The 27,118-nt window shown below is 44.0% G+C and overlaps 1 protein-coding gene and 1 non-coding gene across 2 annotated transcripts; both read left to right on the top strand.

Annotated features, from left to right (window-relative positions):
- The first annotated feature begins 9,941 nt into the window (after positions 1-9,941).
- Positions 9,942-13,034, top strand: LOC101829167 (cystatin-C). Its single transcript, XM_005072595.4, has 3 exons — positions 9,942-10,298; positions 11,984-12,097; positions 12,704-13,034. Exons 1-3 carry the CDS (start codon positions 10,074-10,076, stop codon positions 12,785-12,787), a joined length of 423 nt encoding a protein of 140 aa, XP_005072652.1. The 5' UTR covers positions 9,942-10,073; the 3' UTR covers positions 12,788-13,034.
- A 10,378-nt stretch (positions 13,035-23,412) lies between these two features.
- LOC121140627 lies at positions 23,413-23,519 on the top strand. The gene has a single exon (XR_005877545.1). It is a non-coding gene; the product is annotated as a U6 spliceosomal RNA (small nuclear RNA).
- The last annotated feature ends 3,599 nt before the right edge of the window (positions 23,520-27,118 follow it).

Here is a 27,118-nt window from a genome sequence, read left to right as displayed (position 1 = left end):
TGTGCTTATAAGATATATGTGCGTGCTGTAAGTGAGCCTGTATATAGAAGAGAGAAAAGTAATGGTAACAGTTGGTAGATATAGGTTTACCACTCAGTTCAACCAGATAACCATCACTGACGATAGTGACACATGAGGAGCCTTGCAGCAGATGTTGGCATGTGTAGCAGAGGTAGGCCAGGCCCAAAGGCAGGCTTTGGGGATGTTAACCTGTGGACACAAGGTACAGTTGCTGTCCACTGTCACGTCCTCAGACAACTCAGCTCTGTTCCCCAAGGCTCTTCTGCTGACTACACTGGCCCTTACCGTGTCAGCTAGGCTTAGCTGCCTCCCCTGAGGTCAACACATTGTAAACGTCAATCACACGACAAAATCACTTCACAACAATGCTGGTAATCGTGTTAAATTTCATAACTCAGGATTGGAGAGTACTTAAAATGCCAATGAAACCATTTTTTGACATTTCTCTATGAACTAGAAATTTTTCAAAATAAACCCACTCAAGACACTCAGCCATCACATTCTTTTCCCAAGCTTCAGTTAGTGAAAAGCAGTAAACAAAAGTGTCTGGGACCAAGAAGATGGCTGAGAAGACAAAAGCACCTGCTGCCAAGACTGACATTCTGAGTTCAGTCCCTGGGATCCCAAGGGTGGAAGGAGACCCAACTCTTAGAAGTTATCTTCTGACCTTAAGCAGGCACCATGGCACATGTGCGCTGACTCAGTGCAATAGTGTACCAAGCTGAGAACTAGATGTATTTTACCCTCAGAAGGACCAGCCCTGCTTGGCTTGACCACCCTGGAGATTCCAATTCACAGCCTCTTCAGGAGGTAGCATGCCTCAGTCACAGGACTGGTTCATAAACAAGATTGCTGAAAAGCAAAGATACACATAAAGAAAGCGACAAAGCATTAGATAAATAAAGGTAAAATATGAATCTTATTTTTTAATTTCTCTTCCAGCTCCCTTAAACTAACCAGAAACAGCATGTAAGGATGATATATTCTTTTGTCCAAAAGAAAACAACTCCGTGTTTCAACTCCACACTTTCCTTTGACCCAGCCCCTAGTCTTCACAAATATACTTTTTTCACTGTATCTGTTCTTCACCCTAAAAAGCAGAGTGTTTTACACTCTAACGTGAATACGCTGGCAATGGTGGGCATTCAAGGTCCATGCTGCCATGGCAAAGGCCACTTGGTCTTACTTGGGACCCCTTTACAGACAAAGTGGATTCTGTCTGGGAAAGGATCGGTGTAACGCCCATTTGTCTTTGCAAAAACCCCTTCTTTGGGGATAAATAAGATATCCATCAATGATTACCTGCCCACATCTGGAAATGACTGATGCATCCCCTGAGAATACAATGCCCCATTCTTGTCAGTATCTGGTCTTGCTGTCTTGCCTAGAGCTTTCTGACTTTCACATTGCCCTTCACAAGTCTAGCTCAGGGTGAAGTCCCTGAGGAGAGACTGCTTGTGGAAGATAGACAAGAAGTAGAGAAGAATAGAGTGTCATCTTACAATTGCCTACACCTTAATTACCACCTATTTCCAGACAGTGGCTCAGACCTTGACTGGGAAACTGGTCCAACTAGATCTCTCCTTTTCTCTATGGTGGGGAAATTGAAACATGGCCTTGTGCAGCCTTAGCAATTACTTCTCAGTTATATCCCCAGTCCTTGGATCTTTGAGACAAGATCTTGCTATGCAGTCCAGACTGGCATCAAATTATTTTTGCTCGTATCTTCACATTCAGGGCTCTGGGATTATAAGCTTTGTCACTATATCAGCCTTCTTGGCTTCATTAATATAAATTCACTCTCTTTGATTTTTTTATGTAATTTGTTTATAATAATGTTTGATGGGGTGTTTTGATGTGGGTTATTTGGTTTAGGAGGGCTGGTTTGGTGTGTGTGTGTGTGTGTGTGTGTGTGTGTGTGTGTGTGTGTGTGTGTGTGTTGGCTTCCTGTCTTAATTTTGGTGACATTAAAAACAAGTGCACTTAGCCAGGCATGGTGGTTCATACCTTTAATTCTAGCAGTCAGAAGGCAAAAGCAGGCAGCATCTCTCTGAATTCCAGGCCAGCCCTATCTTCAAAATGAGTTCCAGGTCACTGAAGGATACATAATGAAACCCCTGTCTCAAAAATAAATAAATAGGGCTGGAGAGATGGCTCAGCCATTAAGGGCTAAGCTCACAACCAAAAATAAATAAATAAATAAATAAATAATGTTCCATTGGGAAGCTGTGGGTGGCAGGAAGTGATCAAGGTTATCCAGGTAAACTCTGCCTCAAAAACAGAGACAACAAACTGTGAAATACATTAGTTTGTGGACATAAAACAGTTTTCACCTCAAAGAACATAAGAGACAATTATTCTGGAGTCAAATATGAGTGACACTGTCCCAGGAACACAAATTGAGGTTGCCTCAAACATGATGTCTCAACACGGCAACGGTTTCATGAACTTGTCACAGTTCACATTTACTGATGGGAACAATGGGTGAAGCTGTCTCTGCTTCAGCTTTCAGCTGCTGCCTGGTTCTACTCTTAGCTTTTTGAATAATATAAGCTAGTGCTCTCCTAAGTTAATACATCCCAAAAGATCTCACGTGCTAGTCACGGGATGTTAAGTCAGACACAAAAGTAGACATGAATGGTTATCAGAGTCAGAGTTAAAGATACCCAAGATAATCTGGTTATTGATCTAGGACTTCCAATTCTCCACAATCATGCATCAAATTAGCTAATCATCCTTGCAGAATACTTAACACAGGTGTGGCTTCCTTCTGATAACTTCACATCTTTTCAATTCTGCTTCCTCTCTCTGTCTCTCTCTGTCTCTGTCTCTGTCTCTGTCTCTCTCTGTCTCTGTCTCTCTCTGTCTCTCTGTCTCTCTGTCTCTGTCTCTGTCTCTCTCTCTCTCTCTCTCTCTCTCTCTCTGCCTCTCTCTCTGTCTCTCATCTTTTTAGTCCTTTGATAATCTTCCTTCCCTTTCTTACCAAAACCATTTGCTCAAATCATGTGTATAACTGAAGCTGTGCTGAGGAAATGTTGACATGATTTCTTCAAAACAAACAAAAGGGGTTTAGAGATAAGAGCGCTGATTCACTCAGCATACACCTGGGTCTGTCATATGCTGGACACTGAGGCTCGCAGTAAACAAACAGTAAGTACCCAGTCAACGTTACAGTGGTGGAGACAAGAAATAGGAAAAATTAATATATTGAAAATAGAAGGTCCAAGGGAAAAGTAAGAGACAAGAACAGATGAGAGGATGAAAAGTGGGGATGACTTTAAAATGTCAGGTTGGGACCTGGGGATATACTCGGTGCAAAGGCTCTTGCTTTAGCATATTTAAGACCATGAGTCCAGTCTCCAGTACAATGTGTCAGACAAGTTCTTGGGACTATATATGAATCCCCAGCACCCACACAAGAGCCAGGTGTGGCAGTGGCACCTGGAATCCCAGCGCTGGGAGTGGAGTTCCTTGTCTAGCCCCAATAACCCACTCATGAGATCCAGGTTCTATGAAAACCCCATCTTAAATCATACGGACTATAAAGAGATGGCTTAGTGAGTAAAAATGCTTGCTTTTTGATCCCTGGATCCCACATAAGGTAAGTAAATCAATAAATACCCTGATTATGATGTGACATGCATCTGTAATCCCAATACTCCTATTGGGAAGATGGGAGATTGAAACAGGAGAATCACTTTGTGTGCTTACAGGTCATCAAACCTGGAGCAACAGCAACACAAACAAGAGAGACTCTGCTTCAACAAGGAAGAAGGCAAGAACTGATTTCCAAAAGGTGTCCTCTGATTCCCACAGGCATACTGTGATACACACGTGCCTGCCCTTTACACACACACACACTAAATAAGTAAATAATAAAATTAAGATGGAGAGTGTGATTGAGGAAGTTATCTGATATCAACCCCTGGCCTCCACATGTGCATGTACACATAATCACTACACCACACACATACACACAGAGAAACATTCAAGCATGCAAGATCTTCCCAGTTAAAATTTCAGTTACATAAAGAGAACAATCTAAATTGAACTAAGTTTTTTTTCTCTATTGTGAGTGTTAGTTGATGAGTTATAGGTAAGAGAAACTCACTTTTCTTTGGGAGTGACCACTCATACACTGACTGCCAATACCCTAGTAGACAACCCAAATCCATGTGCACATGGACAGCACTAAGTGAGAGAACATGAAGTCTGAAGGGAAATTTATCAGGGAATAGGTAAAGTTGGGGAGAGGGAGTCAGGGCAGATATGAGTGTTTAAGATGAACTGTAAACATCTACAAAGTTTTCAAGGAGTAAACTTTTTAAAATAAAACTTTAAAAATTAATGTCACAGCATGATTTGTTATAGAATTCCAAACTAGGAACAATCTAAAAAGCTAGCATTAGAGAAAATTATACACTGTTGTAGCATGAATAATAAAACCCAGAGACAGATGTTGGGATTCAAGCTGGAGATCAGAAAATCAAAGCAGCCAGCCAGTAGCTCTTACCTCTACCAAGGCTGAAATGGAGATCCTGTCTTCCCTGTGATTGGAAACTGAATTTCACATGAGAGAGACCCTTTGCTTCATCCTTATATACATCTCTAGTGCTGGCATTAAAGGCATGAACTCTGTTACTCTTTTAGATTGATTTATCCTTGTGCAGCCCATGGTGGTCTTGGACTCACAGAGATTCATTGAGAAGGACAGTCAAGGGACTGAAGAGGGGGTCGAGAAATGGATAATTAGGAAAGACATCCCAGGGAGTGGTTTCCAGCTAAAAGAACTCACCAAGATTTTGAGTGAAAACAACACAGGGACATTGAAGGAGATGAGGAACTAGACAGTGGTGGTCAGATGTGAAGGGTGGAGCTCTCTGAACTGACTTAGCAGGATGCTCTGCTGAGCCTGTGCAGTCCAGGCCTCATAAGAAGACAGAAAATCAAAGTCACAGCCTAATGGAGAAGATCATGGGAAAGAAGAGTCTTGGACACTGAATCCAGCCACCTACTGAAGGTAAGAAGGAGGCAAGGGCACTGGAGAGAATACAGGGCTGTCCTAGTAACCCCTGTACTCTGACCCCAACATTCAGGAATACTCTGAGCAGGCAGGGCAGGAGTTAAGGTTCCATTGCTCAACATTGAGAGTCAGACCACCAGCCTGTGGGTTGGACAGAACTTCTGATCACCCAGGAATCAGGCCTGCAAGGGGATTGCCCAACGAAGTCATCCATCCTGTGTTCCCTGTGGTGAGATCCTATGAGTGAGGTCCAGTGAGATGGGTGGAATATCCTGCTGCCCCAGGAAGCCGCCTGTGTCCCCAGAAGTCCTTTCCCTTTTGCCCTCCACTAGGCTGTGGCACATTCATCGAGAATCTACTCTTGTAAATAGTCTGAGAACAAGAGGCCACCTGAAGTCAAGACTACCAGAGTACAAAGTACCAGAGTCTCTACCTTGCTGTGAATTGTAAAAGAGCCAGATGGCAAACACCAGGCACTCTGCACTCACATCGGTCTCCATGGGATGCATCATAGTTTCCGGTGATAAGATAATAATCCCTCCCCAGCCTAACACTGCACTGAAGTGAGCACATGGCCCGGAAGCACCCCCATGTAACCCTGAGTTGCTGATAGGAAAAGGAGAGAAGAGAGAAAGGACAACAAAAGTGTGTGCACAAGGGACTCAAGAGCTAGACCCCAAAGACCCTCAAACACTCCATAAAGGAAGCTTCAGGCTCTCCTCTTCTGAAAGAGAACTCACGAAACCTATGACTTTATCACTCAAAGCAACTACCACAGATACTTTACTTCTAATGGCTCAAACCTTGAATATTCAGGATCTCAACTCTTGACCTATTTCATTTTATCTCCTGACACTCTAGGTAATGCTTTATCTGTTTGGCCACTTACTTAAAAATAGCATTATTTTACATTCACTGTTTGTTTGTTTATATGCCACACATGAAACTAAACCTAGGGCCTCACACATCCTAAGCTAACATTCTATGAGGGTGCTACATGTCAAGTCCTCTTTTTACTTTATGTTTTGAGATAGGTTCTCACTATGTAACCCAGGCTAACCCTGAAGTTTGTATCCTCCTGTTTTAGCCTCTGTAGTAGCTGGGATTACAGGCCTTCCTCTACCAGGCCCAGGGAATATCCATTTATTATTATAGAAACTTTCTAGCACCCCTTCATATCCTCTCTAATTCAGATCAAGAAACCAACAGCCACACAAGCAGACAGGGACTTCCCTGAGTCATCTCTGTCACAAGGGAGTCATGTTTCTGTCCTGCACAGGTAGACTCCTTTATATTACGTGCAGGCTTGTGGTTCAGCTCTTGGTTTCCTCTTTTTTCTCTTGGGATGTCTGTAACTTATCTTGAAGTTGCAGGCTCCAGGACACGAACTGCTCTTTCCTTGTGAGCTGTGACCACTGAACTATGTCACCCCTCTGGCACGTACAGTTCTGCCTCCAAGTAAGGTAGAAGAATGGACAGACTCTTGGCCCAAGAGTTGCTGCCTCAATCTATTGGGCCTTGGGTAGTAGATCAGTATTTATCCCTGGCACACAAATGGACTTTGAGACAATGAGAGATGCACTCTCACCCTGGACTCTTGGGGGAGGGTCTAGGTGCTGCCCTGGATGAAATGACAGACTATAGACACCCCCATTGAGGGCCTCACCCTCCCTGGGGAAATGAGGGGGTATTGGGAGGCTGGTGGGAGGGTGTGGGAGGAGGGGAGGGAAAGGGAGAGGGACCTGGAATTGACATGTGAAGCAACCTTGCTTCTAATTTAAATAAGTTTAAAAATAAAAATTAAAAAAAAAGAGTTGCTGCCTCACTTTCCACCTCTTAAGTCACCTGGCTGTAAGTGGTCCTTACAGTTCCTGAAAGTTCCCTGCAGTAATGTCTGTCCCTTGGGGATCAGAAGTGCCCCTCTCAGGTAACCTACTCTCCCAAATGAATCAGGGCAGTCTTCTAATAGGAAGCTGACAGGCTGTGTGATCACAGATGTCAACATGCACGCCACTTCTCTTCAGCATGCTCTCACTCACACTAGTCCACCCTGGACCTTCTTCCCACGGTCAAATGATGAGATAAAGACGGTTCCCCCTATTTTAACACACCCTATGTATAACAATGCTCCTGAGAGTGGAGCCCAGAAAAACCTGATGACTGCCCAGCATTCTACTCAGAGAGACCTGGCCACATGCGGCCCTCTTTCCAGACTTTGTGTCTGCTTCCTCTTTCCTATTTATCCAGGAAAACATCCATGCAGCTGTTCGAAGATTTCTGCAAATGCCATCATTACCACAGCTGCTTTACCTAATAGGGCAAGATGAACATAGCCATGCCTCTAACCCTGAACATGAATACTTATTAGTCATATTGTTGCTACCTGTTAGATTCCTGCTGATAGGGTCCCATCCAGATTCTAGACCCAAAGAAGAGCAGGAATGACACTGAGTGACTATTACCTACCACCCCCAACATAATCCCTCTTAGTACACTTTAAGGGCCCAGGGTTTTCCATTGTTCTGGTTGAAACCAGACACCTTCACTACCACCTCAATTGTCACAGGATCATTTTTAAGCATAGAGAGTTAGAGAGTGAGGCTGAAAGAAGAAATAATATCCTCTATCTGCAGAGAACTCAGCTCTACCCTGTCTACTCCTGGGGTCCATAGTGAACCCAGGCTTACTTTATCCTGAGCTGGAGGATATATCAGCCAACACTGTAGCCACTTGAATATATCATATCCTCTGTTTGAGAAAGAAAACTAACGGTCAGGTTAAAAAACTAATGCAAATGCCGCTGCCCAAAAGGCCAGACATGGCTAATTCTGAATGTTTACAGGAAGTCCATAAAAGATGAGTCTCCGGGGACAGATGGGCTGGCAAGGGTCCAGTTGGCACCAACAGGGACCACAGAAGCACCAGGGAACTTTCTGAGGTCAGACACATGTCTTAGATTTTGTGTGCACTTGCTAAAATTATTTCTGTACACTTAAAGTCTTTTATCATATGTTAACAATACCACACTCCGGGTGAGTCAGTAAAAAGTAGGTTATCTTTCCAAGCAGGAGACAAAGGACCAGAACCACAGTGAGGATCCCTGTGTGCTTTGATGCTCATCCTCAGGGGTCTGCCCTGTCACTAGCTTGGCCCATAGGCCCCTCATACAGCATCCACAAAACTGTTAGAGTGGTAGCTCTGGTCCTACCTCTTCCCTGCTTAGACTTACCCTCTTCCAGTGTTCCTTGTTTCTGAACAGGAAAGCCCTGTTGAACCTCATCACCTGGGCAGTGGCCATTCCCTCCACCTAATGCTGTTTTCCTGATCTAGGTGGAACTCCTTATCTGTTTAAATCCTAAAGGGACCTCTCAACTAATGTCCAGTGACACCCATCTCTCCTTCTCCTTATCTCACTTTCTACAGAGCATTATAATCGCCTGATCTTAATTATTTCCCCTTGCCTCTACCACCAGCACAAACCTTAAAGCTTGGCTCCACGGTGCTATATTCATCAGCATGAGTAGTTAACAGATATGGGAAATGAGGCTAGACAGAGAGAACATCAGTCCTAAATGTTACAAACATACATAGAATCTAATGAATTAGTATGCACACTAAGGAATATAAGGACTATACTGTATGCTGAAATTACATTTGATAGGTTAAATAATACAATAAAATATTCGATGTTTGTACTTATTTAAAACTGTTTTGGTTTGGGTTTTTTGTTTGTTTGTTGTACAATAGGATCTCACTGTATAGCTCTGGCTGGCCTGAAACTACAGACGTAGATGAAGCTGGCCTTGAACTAGCAGATCCACCTGCTTATACTGTCCAAGTGCTGGAATAAAAAACACGTGACAGCCAGGTGTTGGTGGCTCACGCCTTTAATCCCAGCACTCAGGAGGCAGAGGCAGGCAGATCTCTGTGAGTTCCAGACCAGCCTGGTCTACAGAATGAGTTCCAGGACAGCCTCCAAAGAAATACAGAGAAACCCTGGCTCGAGAAAAAAAAAAAAAAGAGACAACACACCCAGGCTCTCATATCAGTAGTTTTTAACCTGTCTAGTAGAAAGCTTAAAAGACACCTGGGTTTATGCTGTTTCACTACTGGGCAGCCTGCAGCAATGTCTGTCCAGGGCTTAACCACCTGTGCTGTCTCCTGTCCCTAGGGTGGCCTGGCTTGAGTAGTTTAAGGATACTGAGTAATTACACAGAATGCCATATTCATCCCCATTCCCCAAGGTCAATTCATTTTCCTTTAACAAGGAAGTGTCTTAAGGCAGAGCCTGTAGGAACCAGAAACAACAGCTCTGCTCAGAGTTTTTCCAGATAGTGACCCAGCACTCAGAGGTCAAGGCCAGGGAAGTTAAAGATTGGTTGCCCTCTTCTTTTCTGGAGAAAGAGAGTTCAGATGTCACAGGCATTTTAGGGTTCAGAGGGCAATAGCTTCTCTGGTGAAACCAGAAGAAACTGGGAAGTAGCCGGGCATTGGTGGCTCATGCCTTTAATCCCAGCACTGGGGAGGCAGAAGCAGGCAGATCTCTGTGAGTTCCAGGACAGCCTCCAAACAATACAGAGAAACCCTGTCTCGAAAAACCAAAAAAAAAGAAAAAGAAAGAAAAAAAAAGTGGGAACTGTGAAAGGGGAAGCTGTGGAAGAGGGCCCTGGAAATGAGGAACTGGGAAGAACAGAGAGCTAAGAATGAAAACATTAGGGAGAGGCAGGAAGGGCGCGGTTGAGTGGGGGAGGGGCGGGGAATAGGAGGTGGCCTGCTCTGGATAGGACTTCCGGGGCAAGAAGAGACCAGAAGTAGGGGCAGACAGAAGAAGAGGGTGGGATGATGCAGCGTAGGCGGGGCCGAGACTAGGGAGTAGGGAAGGAAGGGAAGGCAGCCGGAAAAGGAGGAGCCAGGAGAGGAGGGCTGGTTCCCAAGTCTCTCAATTGGTAAAAGCCGGACAGTGTTAGCAGCCTCACTTCAGCAGCAGCAACGAGTCCTGTTTGAGCTCTATCCCTCTGTCCCAGCAACCATGGCCAGCTCGCTGCACACCCCGCTGCTCCTGCTAGCCATCCTGGCTGTGGCCTCGGCTGCGAACCTCAAGCAAGGACCGCGCCTGCTGGGAGGTCTGCAGGATGCCAAAGTCGACGAAGAGGGCGTGAAGCAAGCTTTGGACTTCGCCATCAGCGAATACAACAAGGGCAGCAACGATGCGTACCACAGCCGCGCCCTTGAGGTAGTGAGAGCCCGTAAGCAGGTGAGTGTCCCCGCTGCCCCCCTGCTCTCGGGCCCCTCCTAGCCAGGGCGCGGTTCGCGTCTGCAGGAATTTGGCCAATGCGAGTGCTTCCCATGGGGGCGGTCCTCCTCCCTCCCTCCCTGCTTCTCAACCCTCCTCAGTGTTTCCAGGGCTTCTCCCCCTCTGGTTTATCCTGGAACCCAGGAAAGAACTGCGGGTAGGCACTAACCCTCCTAGCTCTATTTCCAAAAGTCCACCGAGCAGAGGCACCAAAGATGTAGGCCAGAGTCTCCTAGGTTGAGCTAGCCGCTACCAGCTGCTGCCTGGGATTGGTGTCAACTGCTAATATAACCTGGAAGGATAAGTAGGCCTTACAGCTGCCCTCGCCCTTCTTTAAACTTCTTAGTGTGACAGGCACTCAGATTTTATCCCGTTCCTCTGGTAAACGCTTGGCCATGCTTCCTCCGATCTCTTGGCTCTACTCAGGTGCACGTGCACCCGAGCGTGTGTTTCTGTGCATTTATTTTTGTGAATGCTTTCAAAGTAAAACAAAACAAAACCAAAGGCATTCTCTACATACCCAAGATTTCATTTGGGAAGTGGGGAATCCACAGACACTCAGTTCCTTCACTCAGATCCTCACTTAGTCTGCTCGTCTCCATACAGTTCATAGTGTTATGATAAAACACCTGGGGAACCTTGAATTCCATGGCAGGTGAAGGTGACCTAGGTGGGGGACAAACATGCCAGGCAGACAGCTTAGTGAGAAGTTTTATTAGCAAGGGAAAGAGGGGGAAGGAAAGAGAAAATAGGTGTAGAGACAAAGAGAGGACAGAAGAGAAGAGGGACACAGGAAACGTCCTGTCTGTCCCACGGGAACGGAAGGAAAGAGAGCAGAAAACAAGAGAGTGTAACTGGGCCGGGGTCTTTCTTTTAACGGGGTCCTTTACACCCGTGTGCAGACTAGTCATTATGGAACCCTGGGCTGACCAGGGTTAGTACATTCTGCCAGGTGACAGGGACAGGCCAGAATCCTTACACATAGGATCTCCAGGCACGGCCTATCTCCATCCTGTCTGGCAGCATGTCTTTCTCTGAGCAGTTCCTACTCTGCCTTGCTGTCCTTAGGAATGTGGAATGGTCCAGCCTGCTGTGGTTGTCAGTCATGAGCCACATGATAAGGTTCCCTTCAGCCATGATTTGGTGTGTGATGGGGTAGTCCCTTAAGGTAAATGACCCTGTGGTGCTACAGTCACTTTAGCTACTGGCTTTCCTCCAGTGGTACAGTGTCTTCAGCCCGAGGAGCCACAGTCAGCAGATTTGAGCTAATCCCATTCTGTAATCCAGAGCCTTTGCTGATAACCCAAACCATGCTGCGCTCCTAGAACACCCTGGCTGTCTCCCCACACCAGATCCTCTCCCTTCTTACTCACTGAAGGGTTTGTCAGTCCTGGCTTCTGCCTTTTGTTCCCTGCTTCTCCTTTTACTCAACTACATATGACACCTTGTCAAGGTTGCTCAGAATAACACAATTATTTGTAGAGCCTGAGGCCACTTGTCCAGGAAGAGTTGACTTATATTCTCTGTGAGGGAGAGTTCTGGCCTGTCAGCAATGCAGGCATAAGCCCTAGGTAAACACTTTAGTTCTATGATGTGAGGTGACTCTGTATAATTGATTTGGTGGGATTGTTGTGTTTTCACTGTAGATCGTGGCTGGAATAAACTACTATTTGGACGTGGTGGTCGGCCGAACTACATGTACCAAGTCCCAGCCAAATTTGACAGACTGTCCTTTCCATGACCAGCCCCATCTAATGAGGGTATGTACCTGATATGGGCCTAAGAGCAATCACACAGGCAAGGGGGTCCATCAATATGATTTTGAGGGGGAATGGATATATTTGGAGACTGTGGACACAAGTGGAGAGCTCATCTGTAGGGAGTAGTGATTCATGGGTGGCTGCAGGTGGGTGTTCGGCACGTGTATGACAAGCCAAAACAGACCTGTGCCCATGTAGGGCCGGGGAAGGATGTATGTCCACATGATTAATAGTTACTGAATGAACTTATACTGGGAGTTGGGGGTACTAAGAGGACAATTATCTCTACTGGACTAGAGGCAGCTACAACGCTTCTTGCTGGAGAGAAAGGCTCTATTTATCCTAACCCAGGGCTCCCAAGCCTAACACAGGCTACTCCTTAACAATCTGTGCTGGAGCTGAGGAATATGGAGTCATGGGGCCAGGAAAGGGGACACATGACATCAGGGAGTAGGAACGAATAGATCCTACCGAGTGTCCTGGGACTTAGAAGGGGGAAAGTGTTTCACTTTCATCATTCCACACCTGCTCCATCATCCTGGGATGGGCACTTCTCTTCTTAACTGTATTAGCATGCTGATTGTTCCTCTCTGTTCCCTTTTGCAGAAGACACTCTGCACCTTCCAGATCTTCTCTGTGCCCTGGCAAGGCACGCACACCCTGACGAAATCCAGCTGCAAAAATGTCTAAGGGCTGAGTCCAGAAAGGTGATGCAGGCTGCTTCTTACTTGTACTCCTTCCCTGTAGTATGCCATCCCTTGAAAGGGCGCTCCAGCCCTGGGGGACTTCTCCAGTGTGTCAGCACCAGGAGACAGCAGAGGAGCTGCTGCAGACAGGTTTTGCACCTTTGAACAGCTGTCCCCTGGCCCCTCTCTTCTCCTTGCAGTACCTATCATGCCTTGCTCAATTAAAAAAATAAAAAAAGATTTCCTTTGGCTCCTTCTGAGTTGTTTCTGTCTCAGGACATGCAGCAAGGAGAGACAGAAAAAACAGGAGCTGAAGGCTTACATCCCCATGCATATCAGGATGAGCCCTTCACAAGTACCAGGAGTAACCTGAGCTGCCACACGGAAGCTTTGCCTCTGCCTTTGGAAGGGAGTCAGACAGTGAGTGGGGCAGGTCGAAGGTACAGAGAGAGAGAGGAGGAAGAACACTGGTCTACTACAGCCTATGGGGATGACAGATTGGTGCTCCCAACTCTTCTCTTCCCTGACATAACACAAGGCTTCTTATGTACCTTATTGGGGTAATTTCAACACAAATGCACTGACATAATTGACTCCAACTTCCAACCAGGGATTTTCAGCTAGTAACATCACCTCAGTTGTATAGGTCAGGAACATCTCAGCACCCCAGTGTGTGAGATCACAGTATTAAAATCAAGTTTTCACTGTCCATTCACCAGCCACTCGATGCAGAGGGGAGTAGCCCAGCTACTGGGGTCTGCATTCAAGTCCCCAAACTGATCAGAGCTGTATCAGGAAGCTCTCTTCAGGCCACTGGAGTGCTCAGATCACAGTGTTTCCTAGAACATCTGTCCTTGTAAGAGTCCTTTGATCCTGAACAGTAGCATTTGTTTGTCTTTGGCCCAAATCCAGGCCACTCTTATGCCAACTAAGGGAATTGGCCACACTTCTGGATTGACACCAGCAGGTAGTGACGCTAAAGTGTGTTCCCATGGCTCTGTGATTCTGGACTGCCACAGTAATCATGGCAGAGGCACTATGATACACCTCTAAAGAGGCTGCCTTACATTCACCAAGGCCCCACCCTACAATGAGAACCTGCATACTGGACAGATCCACTGTCCTGTCTTCCTCTGCCATGTGTCTAGAGCACTGACTTGACTCAGTCCAGTTTTGCATATCTGCTGAGCTGGTACCTAACCAAAGTAGTACTCTGAAATTTTTCCAGTGACCCATCATAACTCACCAGTTAAATTTAAAAAGTGAAAAGACAGCCGGGCGTTGGTGGTGCACACCTTTAATCCCAGCACTCGGGAGGCAGAGGCAGGCGGATCTCTGTGAGTTCGAGGCCAGCCTGGTCTACAAAGTGAGTTCCAGGACAGTCTCCAAAGCTACAGAGAAACCCTGTCTCGAAAAACCAAAAAAAAAAAAAAAAAAAAGAAAGAAAAGATAGCCTACAAACACACACACAATCAGTTCATATATCTGGTACACAGTTCATAACCAGAATGCATAAAGAGCTATTAAAAACTAGTAAGAAAGCCAAGAAAGCAAATTTCCTTTTAGAAAGATGTTGAAATTAGAAAAAGACAATCTCCTAAACAAGTTGATTTTTTAAAACCTGCTGCACAATTAAAAATTATAAGTTTCAATAGGCATATCTCTAAAGAAGATATGCAAAACAGACATTAGCATATAGATGAATGGTTAACATGAATCTGAAGGTAAGTTAAAAGCATCAGTTCCTGCTTCATACTTGTGACATAGTCATTGAAAAGAGAGAAATTAACAAACAGGAATCCCAACTCAGCTGGTGAGGGTGGTGAAAATGATTTGGAAAAACCACCTGGCATATCCTCAAAGTGTTTGTTAAGTATAGCATTCATAAGCCTAACAATTCTGCCCCTGTTTTATATAGCCAAGATAAATAATATCAAGTAACTGCCTTGTACATGCCTTCTTACAGCTGAGCTATTCACACTGACAGAAAGAAAGGAAAACAAACTAAGTAGCCATCACCTGGGGCTGGAGAGATGGCTCAGCCATTCAAAGCATGGGCTGTTCTCCCATTTGAAACTTGGAGCCCATTGTAGGATGACACATTTGCCGGTTTTCAGTGTCATCGCATCCCAGAGAGATACAGAGGCCCAAAGAGATTGAGAAAGATGGGGAAGGAGTCAACCTGTGGAGCTGTGATGACACTCATTGTCAAGCTAGACTTGGTGCCATAGAGCTGTAGTTTCAGCTGTTTGTAAAACTTAGGCTGGAGGAATCTAAGATGAAGGATAGCCTAGGCAACTCATCTAGAGCCTGCCTCAAGATAAATCTTAGAGATGGCTGGGGATGCATCTGAGTGGTAGAAGTCTTGTATATCATGTACATGGCCTGAGTTCAGCCCTAATAGCACATAAACAGAAGAAGAGCACAGTATCACAGGATACTGTTTCAGCTTTCATTTCTGTTGTGGTAAAATATTATGGGACCACCTGATTTAGGCAATCCCTAAATTGAGACTCCATTCCCAAGTATTCTATATCAGGTCCAGTTGACAATTAAAACTAAATATCTAAACAATTACAGTAGTAACATCTAAGGTATCAGATCACAGCACCATAACTAATGAAAAAGTTAGAAATACTATGATCAGAATGTGACACCCATAGATTTGCTCAATGCACAGTTGCCGCAAACCTTTGATTTGAAAGAAACATACAGTGCTTGTGAATGGCAATACAGCAAAAGACACTAAAAACAATATCCTGCTTGTACACAGTACAGATGAGAACTACATAGGTGGGTCTGGGAAAAGGAGACTGCTAGGTCTCAAACCTGAGACAGATAGCTCAGGTGCCTGTTTAACACATCAAAGCTGACACCGGCACCTGGTTCTCTCTGTATCTCTCATGCCATCCTAAATGGCTTACCCGCCCACCTGCCACCCCCCATCTAAACTTCTCCAACTGAGGGGCTGGGCTGCCCCTCCCCCAGCTACCCTTTCCTGTATAACCCAGCCATTTCGGTTACCCCTCCTTTCTTTTGGGACTCTGGACTGCTGCACCTGGTTCCCCTGCTCTCTCCTCTCCTTCCCCCTCCCTCTTCTCTTAACATGGCTCAGGATCATGTCCATTGTGGACTCTCAAATGTTGCTGCCTCTGCCTATGCTCTCCCACATATCTATAATAAACTTTTCCCCCACTATATCTAGGGGCAATCGTGTTGCTTTCTTTTCCTTCTCTTATTTCTTTTCTTTCATTTATCCGGTGCAGAACCCTGGAACCAGTCATGTCCTTTCCTTTCTATTTCTTTTCTCTTTTTCATTCCGACATGAGCTACCATGCCCTTTCCATCCTTCCACTCCCGTCTGTACTTCACATATGTGGAAATGCTATGACCCTCTTTCCGGAGGCATTTTGAAGACTCATTGCACAAGCATTACTAAAACACAGTCAACCGTGATTACTTAAGGTTTCTATTGCTGTGATAAAGCCCCGTGACCATAATCAACTTAAGGTTTTATTTCAGCTTACAGTTTCACTCCATCATCCAAAGGAAGTCACAGCAGGAACTCAATGAAGGAACCCAGAAGCAGAAACCACTGCATAGGCCATGGATGGGTGCTGTTTACTGGCTTGCTTCTCATGACTTACTTACTCAGCCTGCTTTTTTAGTACAGTACGGGACTACCCACCCAGCCAGGGGGATGGGCTTGTGCACATCATCATCATTTTAGTAGTGCCCTATTGCTGTGAAGAGATACCATGACCATGGCAACTCTTATCAAAGAAAGCAGTTAGCCGGGTGTTGGTGACGCACGCCTGTAATCCCAGCACTCGGGAGGCAGAGGCAGGTGGATCTCTGTGAGTTCTAGGCCAGCCTGGTCTACAGAGGGAGTTCCAGGACAGCCTCCAAAACGATACAGAGAAACCCTGTCTCGAAAAAACAAAAAAGCATTTAATTGGACTTGCTTCCTGATTCTGAGGTGTAGTCCATTGTAGCAGGGAGCATGGTGTCACACAGGTAGACATGGATGGTGCTAGAGAAACTGAAAGTTCTACACCTGGATCCGTAGGCAGCAGGAAGAGAAAAGGCCTCTGGGCCCAGCTTGAGCTCTTGAAACAACAAAGCCCACCCCAAGTAACACACTTCCTCCAACCAAACCACACCTCCTAATCTTTTCAAATAGTACCACTCCCTATGAGCCCAAGAGGCCATTTTCATCCAAATGACCACAATCATTAAGCAAGAAAATGTACCACAGGCTTGCCCACAGGTGAATCTGATGGAGTCATTTTCTCAATTGACGTTCCCTTTTCCAAAATGATGCCAGCCTGTGTCAAGTCAACATGAAAACTAGTCAGCTTCCTGGAGAAATGCAACTGGGAAGGAGGAATCTTATTTAGTGCTTATATGCTGATAGGCAAGTGAAGACCCCAATAAGGGGAATACCTGTCCAGACTCTTGGCCTCTCTGTTCACCAGCTCTGCTCTCAGTGCAGGGAGAAAGACACTTTCTAAAATGGGAGTCCTATGATGTGTTAGATGAGGTAAGTCAGAGAACTTTTTTTAGGGTCTCACTAAGTTTCCTGTCCTCAAACCCATAACTCTCCTGCCTTAGTTTTCTGAGAAACACAATTATGGACATCATCACCATGCTAGACAGAGTTCCTTTACATCTTAATACAAGATAAAGGGTAAAGGAAAGGTAGCGTTTCCTTCACATGCTTTGGGAAAGAGAATTTCTGGTTCCCAGGAGTCAGTTCACATGACTGTGAGTCCTATCAGAGAATGGAATTTGTATGCTACATCCTGAGGCTGAAGACCTTCTTCCTTTGTGAAGCCCAGTGTTTGCTCTTCAGGCTTTCAGTTAATAGGATGAGGTCCTGCATATTATCAAGGGCCACCCTCTTTACTTAAAGCTACTGAGTGTGTCTATTAAGTATATCCCCAATGTACTTCACAGCAACACCCAGAATACTGAATGAAAAGAAGCCTAGGCACCACAGCCAAGCCAAACTGACACATGAAAAGTTAAAACTCTCAGAGTAGGGCTGCTACCATTTAGTTTGTATTTTTTCTCTTCAACTCTTGGGGTTTTTTTGGGGGGGTTGTTTTGGTTTTGGTCATATAATAGTTTTATTACCCTTTAACAAGGTGGGTGGGGGAATACACATTACAGAAACAGCAGCAACTTTAATTACAAACAAAGGTTGCTTTTATCCCCAAATGATTTGCTTTGGTGTCAACAAGAAATGTAAGCATATATAACTTTCAAATAATTATGTTGAATATTTAAGTTCATTAAAGATATGGCCCACACAGTTGATGTGTTTTGAACCAAACAATACAGCTAAGCAAAAGAAAAAATTCTAAAGTATATAACCATCAAAGAATAATTTTAAGCTAAATTAAAATGTGTTTTCCAAAACTACCATTTCTGCTTCATTTTCTGAAGAAATACGTTCCAAACTCAGCCCTTCCAGTTGCCCATCTGACTGTTAGCTATACGGTGACTATTGAGAGAAGAACAAATTCTCTTCATGATGACATGTAGGCAAGTACTGGATGCTCAGGGCCTCAGGGACCCACCTGCTCTGCTCACATCTCTCTGGCCGGCCAGACAATCCTAACTGGACCTTACCTAGCTGCTGAAGACTGGGAAGCAGTCCTCCAACAGGGTTGATGCGGGCAAGTCACAGCACAGCAGCTCTATTTTTAGAGGAAGAATGAGTGCATGGGCTAAGTGTTATATAGAAGCCAGAGTCTTTAGCTGTGCTTCACCACCCACAGAATTAAACAGTACAGTATTTAGATGAACGCAAGCTGCACGGCCATGCGTGATTTTAGAATCAAGGGTGGAATCTCCTCTGAGAGAGCTTCTTGCATCTTGCTCTTATGTGCCCTGGGTCAGTTTCCTTGGGATGTGCAGTCTTGCTTAAGGGACTATCTCCTCTCTCTCTCTCTCTCTCTCTCTCTCTCTCTCTCTCTCTCTCTCTCTCTCTCTCTCTCTCTCTCTCTCTCTCTCTCTCTCCCTCCCTCCCTCCCTCCCTCTCTCCTTCCCTCCTTGTCTGTGTGGGATCATTTTTTTTTGTATACTGTGAAGATGTATCTTTGCCACAGCCCCTTCTGATTGCTTTAATAAAGAGCTGAGTGGCCAATAGCTAGGCAAGAGAGACTAGATAGGACCCCTTAGGTAGAGAGAGAAACTGGAAATTAATCTAGGCACCACAAGAGATGCCAGCAAGACACTGAAATAATCAGACATACAGTACAGGTACCAAGCCACATGACAGAATGTACATTAATAAAAACAGATTAAGTTATAAGAGCTAGTTGGGAAAAAGCCTAAGCTAAGGCCAAGCTTTCATAATTAATAAAAGGTCTCTGTGCTGTTATTTGTATGCTGGTGGCTTAAAGAAAAGCCCAACTACTCTCTCTCTCTCTCTCTCTCTCTCTCTCTCTCTGTGTCTCTCTGTCTCTGTGTCTGTCTCTGACTCTCTCTCTCTCTATTTCTTTTTCTCTCTTTCTCTCTGCCTCCCTCCCCCATTCATCCATATTCCATTGATTTTTTTGTGTCATATCAATGCTTTTATTATTATTAGGAGTATGTCATGAAATCAGGTGTGATTTCCTCCAGTAATTTTTTTTTTTCTGCTCAGGGTCTTCAGTGCTGCCATATGGATTTTTAACAGTACAGAATACCATTGGAATTTTAATGAGGATTCTCTTGAATTTATGGTCACTTATTAATTCTGCTGATCTGTTAGTCTTTCTATTTCTTTTTTGGTTCTAACACTTTCGTTATAATGACTTTAACCTCTGTGGTTAAATTTATGTCTACACTGTCATGTTTTTGAGACTATTATGAATATTGTTTTCCTGGTTTCTTTCTCAGTTATGAATACACAGATTTTTTTTGAAACAAGGTTTCTCTATGTGATAGCTCTGACTGTCCTGGAACTAGCTCTGTAAACCAGGCTAGCCTCGAACTCACAAAGATCAGCCTGCCTCTGCCTCCTGAGTGCTGGGATTAAAGGTGTTCATCACCACTACCTGGCAATATATAATTTTATATTTTACTGAAAGTGTTAATCAAGTTGAAGAGCTTTCTGGTAGAATCTTTAAAGCCCTTAAAGTATAAGATCATGCCATGTGGTGCTGGCACAAGTTTTTAATACCAACACTCAGGAAGAAGAGACAGGTGGATCTCAACAAGTTTGAGGTAAACCAGGTCTACAAAGTAAGTTACAGAACAGAGAAATCCTGTCTCAAGAAAAACCAACAAAACAAAGCAAAAAGTATAAGGCCATGTCATCTACAAGTATGGAAATTTTGACCCCCCCAATTTCCTGTTTCTCTGGAAGAATCTCTTTTTAAATGCCTTTCTAGCCCTCACTGGCACTCAGCAGCAACTTAAGTATGAAAAGTTTAATTTAGCTTACAGGTAATAACTTTATAGAACAGTATTGAGGAAAGTCAGTCCAGGAGCCTAGAAGCACAGGTCATGCAAGAACACTGCTTACTGACTCACTCCTCTGACTTGCTCAGCTATTTTTTTAACTTTTCTTTTTGAGACAGGGTCTCACTATGTGGCCTTGGCTGGCTTGCAATGGGTTATGTAGAACAGGCTAGCCTGGAACTCAGAAAGGTCTATCTGTTTCTGTATCCTAAGTGCTAGGATTAAAGGCCTGTATCACTATGCCAAGCTCAGCCACTTTTTTACACATCTGAGGTCCATCTGCCTAGATAATGTACTGCCCACAGTGTGCTGGACCCTCCAATATTAATTAACAATTAAGAAAATACCCCGCAGACTGGCCTGCAGGTCAATCTGATGGAAGCCATTCTTCAACTGAGGTTCCCTCTTCCCAGGTGACTCTAGATTGTGTCAAGTGGACAAAGAAAAATTAACCAGCACAGCTACTATCTGTAGAACCCAAGAGGAAATAGCTTTCAGGAAGGTTCCAAGGCCAGCTCTCCAGAGCAGATGTTAGGGGAGGAAATGTGTAGCAAAGGAAGACAGTGACCAATAAGTAAACACTGTGGGTCACAAAACTCACCCAAAAGGTCTTCACAATTCAGACTTTAATCTCTCATCTGAGAAAAATACATAATGCTATCAATATATTACCCCCTTCACATGTGTGTTACTTAGTGTGTGTGTGTGTGTGTGTGAGAGAGAGAGAGAGAGAGAGAGAGAGAGAGAGAGAGAGACTAAACTAAACAATTACAAGAAAGCATAGTATTAGGCCAGGAACTGGTGTCACACACCTTTAATCCCAGCCCTCAGGAGGCAGAGGCAAGCAGATATCTATGAATTTGAGGCCAGTGTGGTCTACAGAGCGAGTGCCAGGATAGCTCCAAAGCTACACAGAGAAACCCTAACTCGAAAAGAAAAGAAAGCATAATATTAATACCATGATGCTATTATGTAACCAAATAAACAAATCATTGCTTCAGGTAAACAGCAGAGTGAAATAATACATAGAATTTTCAATTTAATTAGTGGCATAAACTTCTAATTCCTGGTCCATGGAGCAATTTGGAAGTGGGTTCTGCCTGGCTCTACCTTCAAAGTCTGCAGATAGGCTAGCCTTCAAAATGGAGACCTGCATCCACAGTACCTTGCTGTGGAATAATCTTCTTATACTCTGTAAAGATTTGTCACTCTAATTAGTTTAATAAAATGCTGATTGGCCTGTAGCCAGGCAGAAAGTAGAGGTGGGGCAACCAAACTCAGGATGATGGGAAGGAGAAGGACAGACAGGGTTGAGAGACAGGTAAAGCCACTAGCCACGAGGTAATACACAGAGTAATAGAAATGGATTAATTTAAGTTGTAAGAGCTAGTTAGTAACAAGCCTGAGCTTTCAGCCTAGTATTTATAAATGATACTAAGTCTCTGTGCAGTAATTTGGAAGCTGCCAGGACAAGGAGCAGGCGCCAGGTAGTGAGACAGAGAACATCTATTTATAGTACCTGCTGCTCTATCTGGTGGAACATTCCATCCCACAGGGGAAAAGACTCATGTGGCCAACTACAAAAAGCCTTCTCTACTAAAACACAGCAATTGGGACTGCTGTGTGCTTTACAGAGACTCTTCATTCTTGTCAGTATCCAGGGTAGTTCTCAAACAGGCTGGACTTTTCACCTGACCTGAAGGGTGAGAGACATGACTTGACATGATAAAAAATTAGGAGTAGAGAGAATGAGATTACTTTTAATGTTTTTAGATGTGAGTCAGCACATAGAGGAGAATTGTAAATGCTAGCCAAGCACAAATAGCAAGTCACATGTGTACCAAACTGCCTTATAAATTATTTGCCTTATTCCAAATACAAAATCCCCTCTTGACATACAGGGTAGCTAAAAACCCAAGTGATCACAAGTGTCTTATTGTTGACACAATGCTCTCTGACTAGGAAAAGAAATCAAAGGCCAGCATAGTATGCTCTGTTCTCACGCAACAAACCATCACTGACCACCATATTTCTTCCCAATTCCCTTTATCTTTCCCTTAATGTTATTTTTAATATAATATTATTTGACTAATTCTACAAGAATTGAATACATAACTGCCATATATTCTGATTATATTCATCCCTTATCCCTTCCTTATCCATCCCAGCCCTCCTCCCAATTTCACATCCTTTTTGTTTTGCTTGTTTGTTTTTGTAACCCACTGGGACCACTTTGTGCTGCCTGTACACTCATGGGTATGGGACTATCCACAGGAGCATGGTTGACCTATCAGGGGCCACACCCTTAAAGAAAACTGACTCTTCTCCCCTAGTAGCCGTCCGTTGTCAAAACCTCCTCAGCTAGAGGTGGAGGCTTAGGAGCACATCCCCACTCTGGAATGTTGACTTGTTTGATCTTGTGCACGCAGCTGCAGCTTCTGTGAGTTCATGAGCACAGCTATTCTATCATGTCCAGAAGACACTGTTCCATGCTGGCCCTCTTGACCACTGATTCTTATAATCTTTCCGACCCTTCTTCCATGATGGTACCTGATCCTTGGGAGAAAAGTATGATATAGATGACCTGCTCATGACATTCTTAAAAATGTTCTTAAATATTTGGATAGACAATTCCTTGGCCTATAAAATTAACACATCCCATAAGCTAATCCTTCATTCCTTAATCACAAGTGTTCCACTCTCTCCTTCCCCAATCCAAACCTCTTCCTGTTCCAAATATGTTTGGTCCTATGTGTGTATTTGTGTGTGGTGGGGTGGGGGTGGAGGGTGGTAGTAGTGATGGCATTCCCTCCTGTGTTTTCAAATGAACCCAAAGTCTGTATCTCTAGCTCACATCCCATTAATACAACATTTTCATGAGAAATTTAGAAGAAATTGTTAATAACAAGTAAATTAGATGAATATATAGGGGAAAACATTTATACATGTACTGTTTATTGTTTCAAAAATCTCTTTAGAAGGGACAGTTCGGGTACGGTGGCATATACCTTTGATTTCAACAGCAGAGACAGATGGATCTCTGTTGGTTCAAGGCCATCCTGGTCTGGTCCGTCATTCTGGTCTACATAGCAATTTCTACTCCAACGAGGGATTCATAGAGGCAACATCTCAAAAAGAAAAAATATTTTTCAGTAACATAAAATCTCAATGCTAGTGCTCGCTTCGGCAGCACATATACTAAAATTGGAACGATACAGAGAAGATTAGCATGGCCCCTGCGCAAGGATGACATGCAAATTCGTGAAGTGTTCCATATTTTTTTGGATCCAAATGATCAGGTTGCCATGGGAAGGCAGTGGCTTGCAATCCAGAAATTACGAAGCAAGATCCGAAAGAAGGTAGATAGAAAAGCCAGTAAAGGAAGGAAGCTTCGGTTTCATGTCCTCAGCAAGCTCCTGAGTTTCATGGCACCTATTGACCACACTGCAATGAATGATGATGCCAGGACAGAGTTGTATCGATCTCTTTTCGGCCAGCTCAACCCTCCTGACATAGACCATGGGGGCTGATGTCATCATCCTCTCACTCCAGACCACTGACCCCACCAGGAACCACGTGGCTGCTTCAAGGATAGATGACTTCAGAATGCAGCACCCAGCATCCCTGGGAGGGTGTTCTTTGGGAACACATACCTGTGTACAAAGCTCAGCCTCTGCATCAATTAACATCACAGACACTGGCAGGGATGGAGCCGTCCTCGGGGCTCAAGAGTACTGACTGCTCTTGCAGAGGACCCAGGTTTAGTTCCCAGCACCCACATCCAGGATCTCACAACAGCCTCTGACCCAGTTCCTGGGGGTGGGGATTCAGTGCCATCTTGTTAACTCTGTAATCTCCAGCACTCAGGTGTGTACACACCCCACACAGTCATGCAATTAAAACTAAAATACCTTTTAAAAGAAAAAAAATCTCAATGCTATATTGTGTTAAAGTTTATAAACATTCATTAAGTGTGTGTCATTTCTAAATAAAGTAGAATATTAAGAAATACATTTTAATAGAATATCTTTTTATTTATTCTTTGACAATTTCGTATATGTTACCAATATATCATGAGTATATCCACCTCTGACTTCCCCCTCCCTACACCCAGGCACCCTGGACTTGTCCCTCTACCTCCTTCATGTTCCTCTACTTTTTTTTGAAACTCGGTGGTAAGTCTTATTAATACTGCCTTCCAGAGTGTTGAAAAATCAGTTATTAAGCACAAATTGAGAGTTCATATATTTTGATATCTTATTTTTGTATGTTATAGAAAAGCAAAATATATTGGGCATCTGTGTGTTAATGAATAGGAAAAACTGGGCTAGGCCATGACTCAGTTAATAAAGTGACATCTGTGATCATGAAGACATGAGTTTGGCTCCCTAGCATTGATGTAAAAGCCAAACTTGGTGGTGTATGACTATAACCCCTGTGCTGGGTGTGAGGAATGGAATAAAGAGGATCCCTGGAGCTCACTGGCTAGTGAATCTGGATGAATTGGTGAGCTCTAAGTTTAGTAAAAGACCCCTGTCTCCTAAGAGAATGGAGAGCAATGAAGGAAGACTTCCAATGGCAACCTCTAGCTCTACCTACCATTCACACACATGCATGTATGTTGCAGACATGCATGCAAACACCCACATGACCATGTACATACACAACACACACACACACACACACACACATACAAAGTTCTGCATAAAAAATGATACTTGTCTGCAGAACGTCTTGGAAAATTGCCAATGATTAACATTCTCTCCGATATATGTGCAAGACATTTGTTGTTATGGAGCAGGCTGTAGAATATGGGGTTGAAAAGAGTGTGGCATTGCATTCTTCCAATTCCCAAACTTAATTCTTCTCTCTATAACAACCTCCATTTTTACCAAAAATAATCAAAATAAGACCAATTTATCTGAAAATAGATCTAGTCTCCTGATTATTTACATAAACAAGCATAACCAAAATAACCACACAGAGTCTTTGAAAAATCTGTTCTGTTAGAAATTTTGACAGATTTTACTAAAAGGAAAAAAAACCCACAAAGCCACAGAAAGAAAGTTAGACATTCCATGCACACTGTTAAACATGATATTCTGATCCAAGTCAATATTTTCAACTGCATTCTGCTACAAAAAGAACATGGAGTTTCATGGAAATCTACCTCCACTGACCCTTTCTCTCAAGGGGGCAGTTGGCTCCAGAAGGAGAAGAGGTGGAACAGGACCCTTGCCCTGGGAGAGTCTGAGGGTCTATCTTGCTCCACCAGATTGTCTTTGTAGCTGGAGAATTCCACTGGATCACCTAGTCACTCCTCACCTCTAAAGGATCACCTCTGTAATTCTCTGTGTCTGTCTCTGTCTGACTGTCTGTCTGTCTGTCTGTCTGTCTCTCTCTCTCTCTCTCTCTCTGTGTGTGTGTGTGTGTGTGTGTGTGTGTGTGTGTGTGTGTAACTTGCACAGGTAACCCAAAGGAGAGTTGGATCTGCCAAACCAAAGATCTCCCAGAGATCCTTAGTGCAGTAACTTCAACAACACCATTTGTACAACCATTTGCGCCGATTAGCCCTAATGGCAGCATCTTTCACACAGCAGTACTCTCTGCTTCCATCCCAGGATACTAGGCAATAGACTTGCTGCCTGGTAACTGAAAGGGGAAGATTCTGTGCCATTGCTGGGTGTTCTTACTCATACAGAAAAAATCATCAGGTGTGGTTAGAGCTTAGTTGCCAAAAGTAACCAACAGATTATTTGGATCAAATAATATAGATTCCTTATCTGGCTCCTTAATCTATTCAATTTTAGATGTTTGGTTTATGGGTATAACCTAGCTATGGAGTGTGCTCCAACTCTTGATATTACCCTCCTGACAGTTGTAAAAAATAAACTCTTCTTGGACACACAGATTTTTATCTGGGTTCCTATTGTTGTGATGCACAGGCAGGACACCATCTGCAGGCTTGGCCATTGATGACAACTGGGTTAATGATGCCCCTGAGCTCTCTTGGCTTTTGATCCTTTCATTCAGTGAACTCATGCTTAGTACCAAGCAATGAGCCAGAGGGAGTAGGACCTTGAGGGTCATTTAGGGGCTACCAACATCTCACCCCTATTTGAGTCATTTGCTGTACACTCAACCATCCAGAGGCACCTCCTGCCTGCAGCTTTCATGGCCCAAGATAGGACTGCTTCTGAAGACTGACAGTGTTCAAACTATACTATCCGAACATGATCCTACCCATCTCTACTACATTGTAGGACCCCAATCTAGTGAGATTGACAAGAAGAGGGGAAGGGGCTTTTGGGGGAATGTGTCATGCTCCAAACACTTCCATTAAAAGGATACCTATTCTGACCTGGGAAGAGAAGCAATGACTTCAGGGATCAGGTGTTTGATTACATGCAGAGATTCTAAAATTTTACTAAAAGTTAAATTCTCAGAGCTCGAGAGATGGATTAGTAGTTAAAACACTGCCTGTTCTTCCATAAGACCCATGTTCAATTCCCAGCACCCACACAGTAGCTGACAACCACCTGTAACTCCAATTTCAGGGGCTCCAATATCTTCATCTGTACACATGGTGCACAGACATACATACAGGCGAAACACCCATACACATAAAAAATGATTAAGTTCCTATGCCCCTACTGTCATGTGTGTTGTAGAATCCACGTCTTCTTTTGTTTTTTGAAAGAGATGGGGGTCTCACTATGGCATAGAGCTGGCTGGCCTCAAATTCACAGGGATCCTACTGTCTCTGCTGCCCAACTGCTGAGATTAAAGGCATATGTGCTACCACACCCTGTGTTTTTAAAGTCCCCAAGTACTTTTAGTGAAAGCAAGTTATAAGTATTGCTAACACCAGAAAGAAAGG

The sequence above is a fragment of the Mesocricetus auratus genome, unplaced genomic scaffold, assembly GCF_017639785.1.
Source record: "Mesocricetus auratus isolate SY011 unplaced genomic scaffold, BCM_Maur_2.0 Super-Scaffold_100004, whole genome shotgun sequence".
Taxonomy (NCBI): domain Eukaryota; kingdom Metazoa; phylum Chordata; class Mammalia; order Rodentia; family Cricetidae; genus Mesocricetus; species Mesocricetus auratus.
This window is presented reverse-complemented; position numbering and strand designations above follow the sequence as displayed.

What these genes read in the sequence shown, in the direction of transcription:
- LOC101829167 (XM_005072595.4), top strand. Translation starts at nt 10,074, where the DNA reads ATGGCCAGCTCGCTGCACACCCCGCTGCTCCTGCTAGCCATCCTGGCT. An exon ending in TAGTGAGAGCCCGTAAGCAG is followed by an intron (nt 10,299 to 11,983) that starts GTGAGTGTCCCC and finishes TTTTCACTGTAG; the next exon opens with ATCGTGGCTGGAATAAACTA. An exon ending in ACCAGCCCCATCTAATGAGG is followed by an intron (nt 12,098 to 12,703) that starts GTATGTACCTGA and finishes TCCCTTTTGCAG; the next exon opens with AAGACACTCTGCACCTTCCA.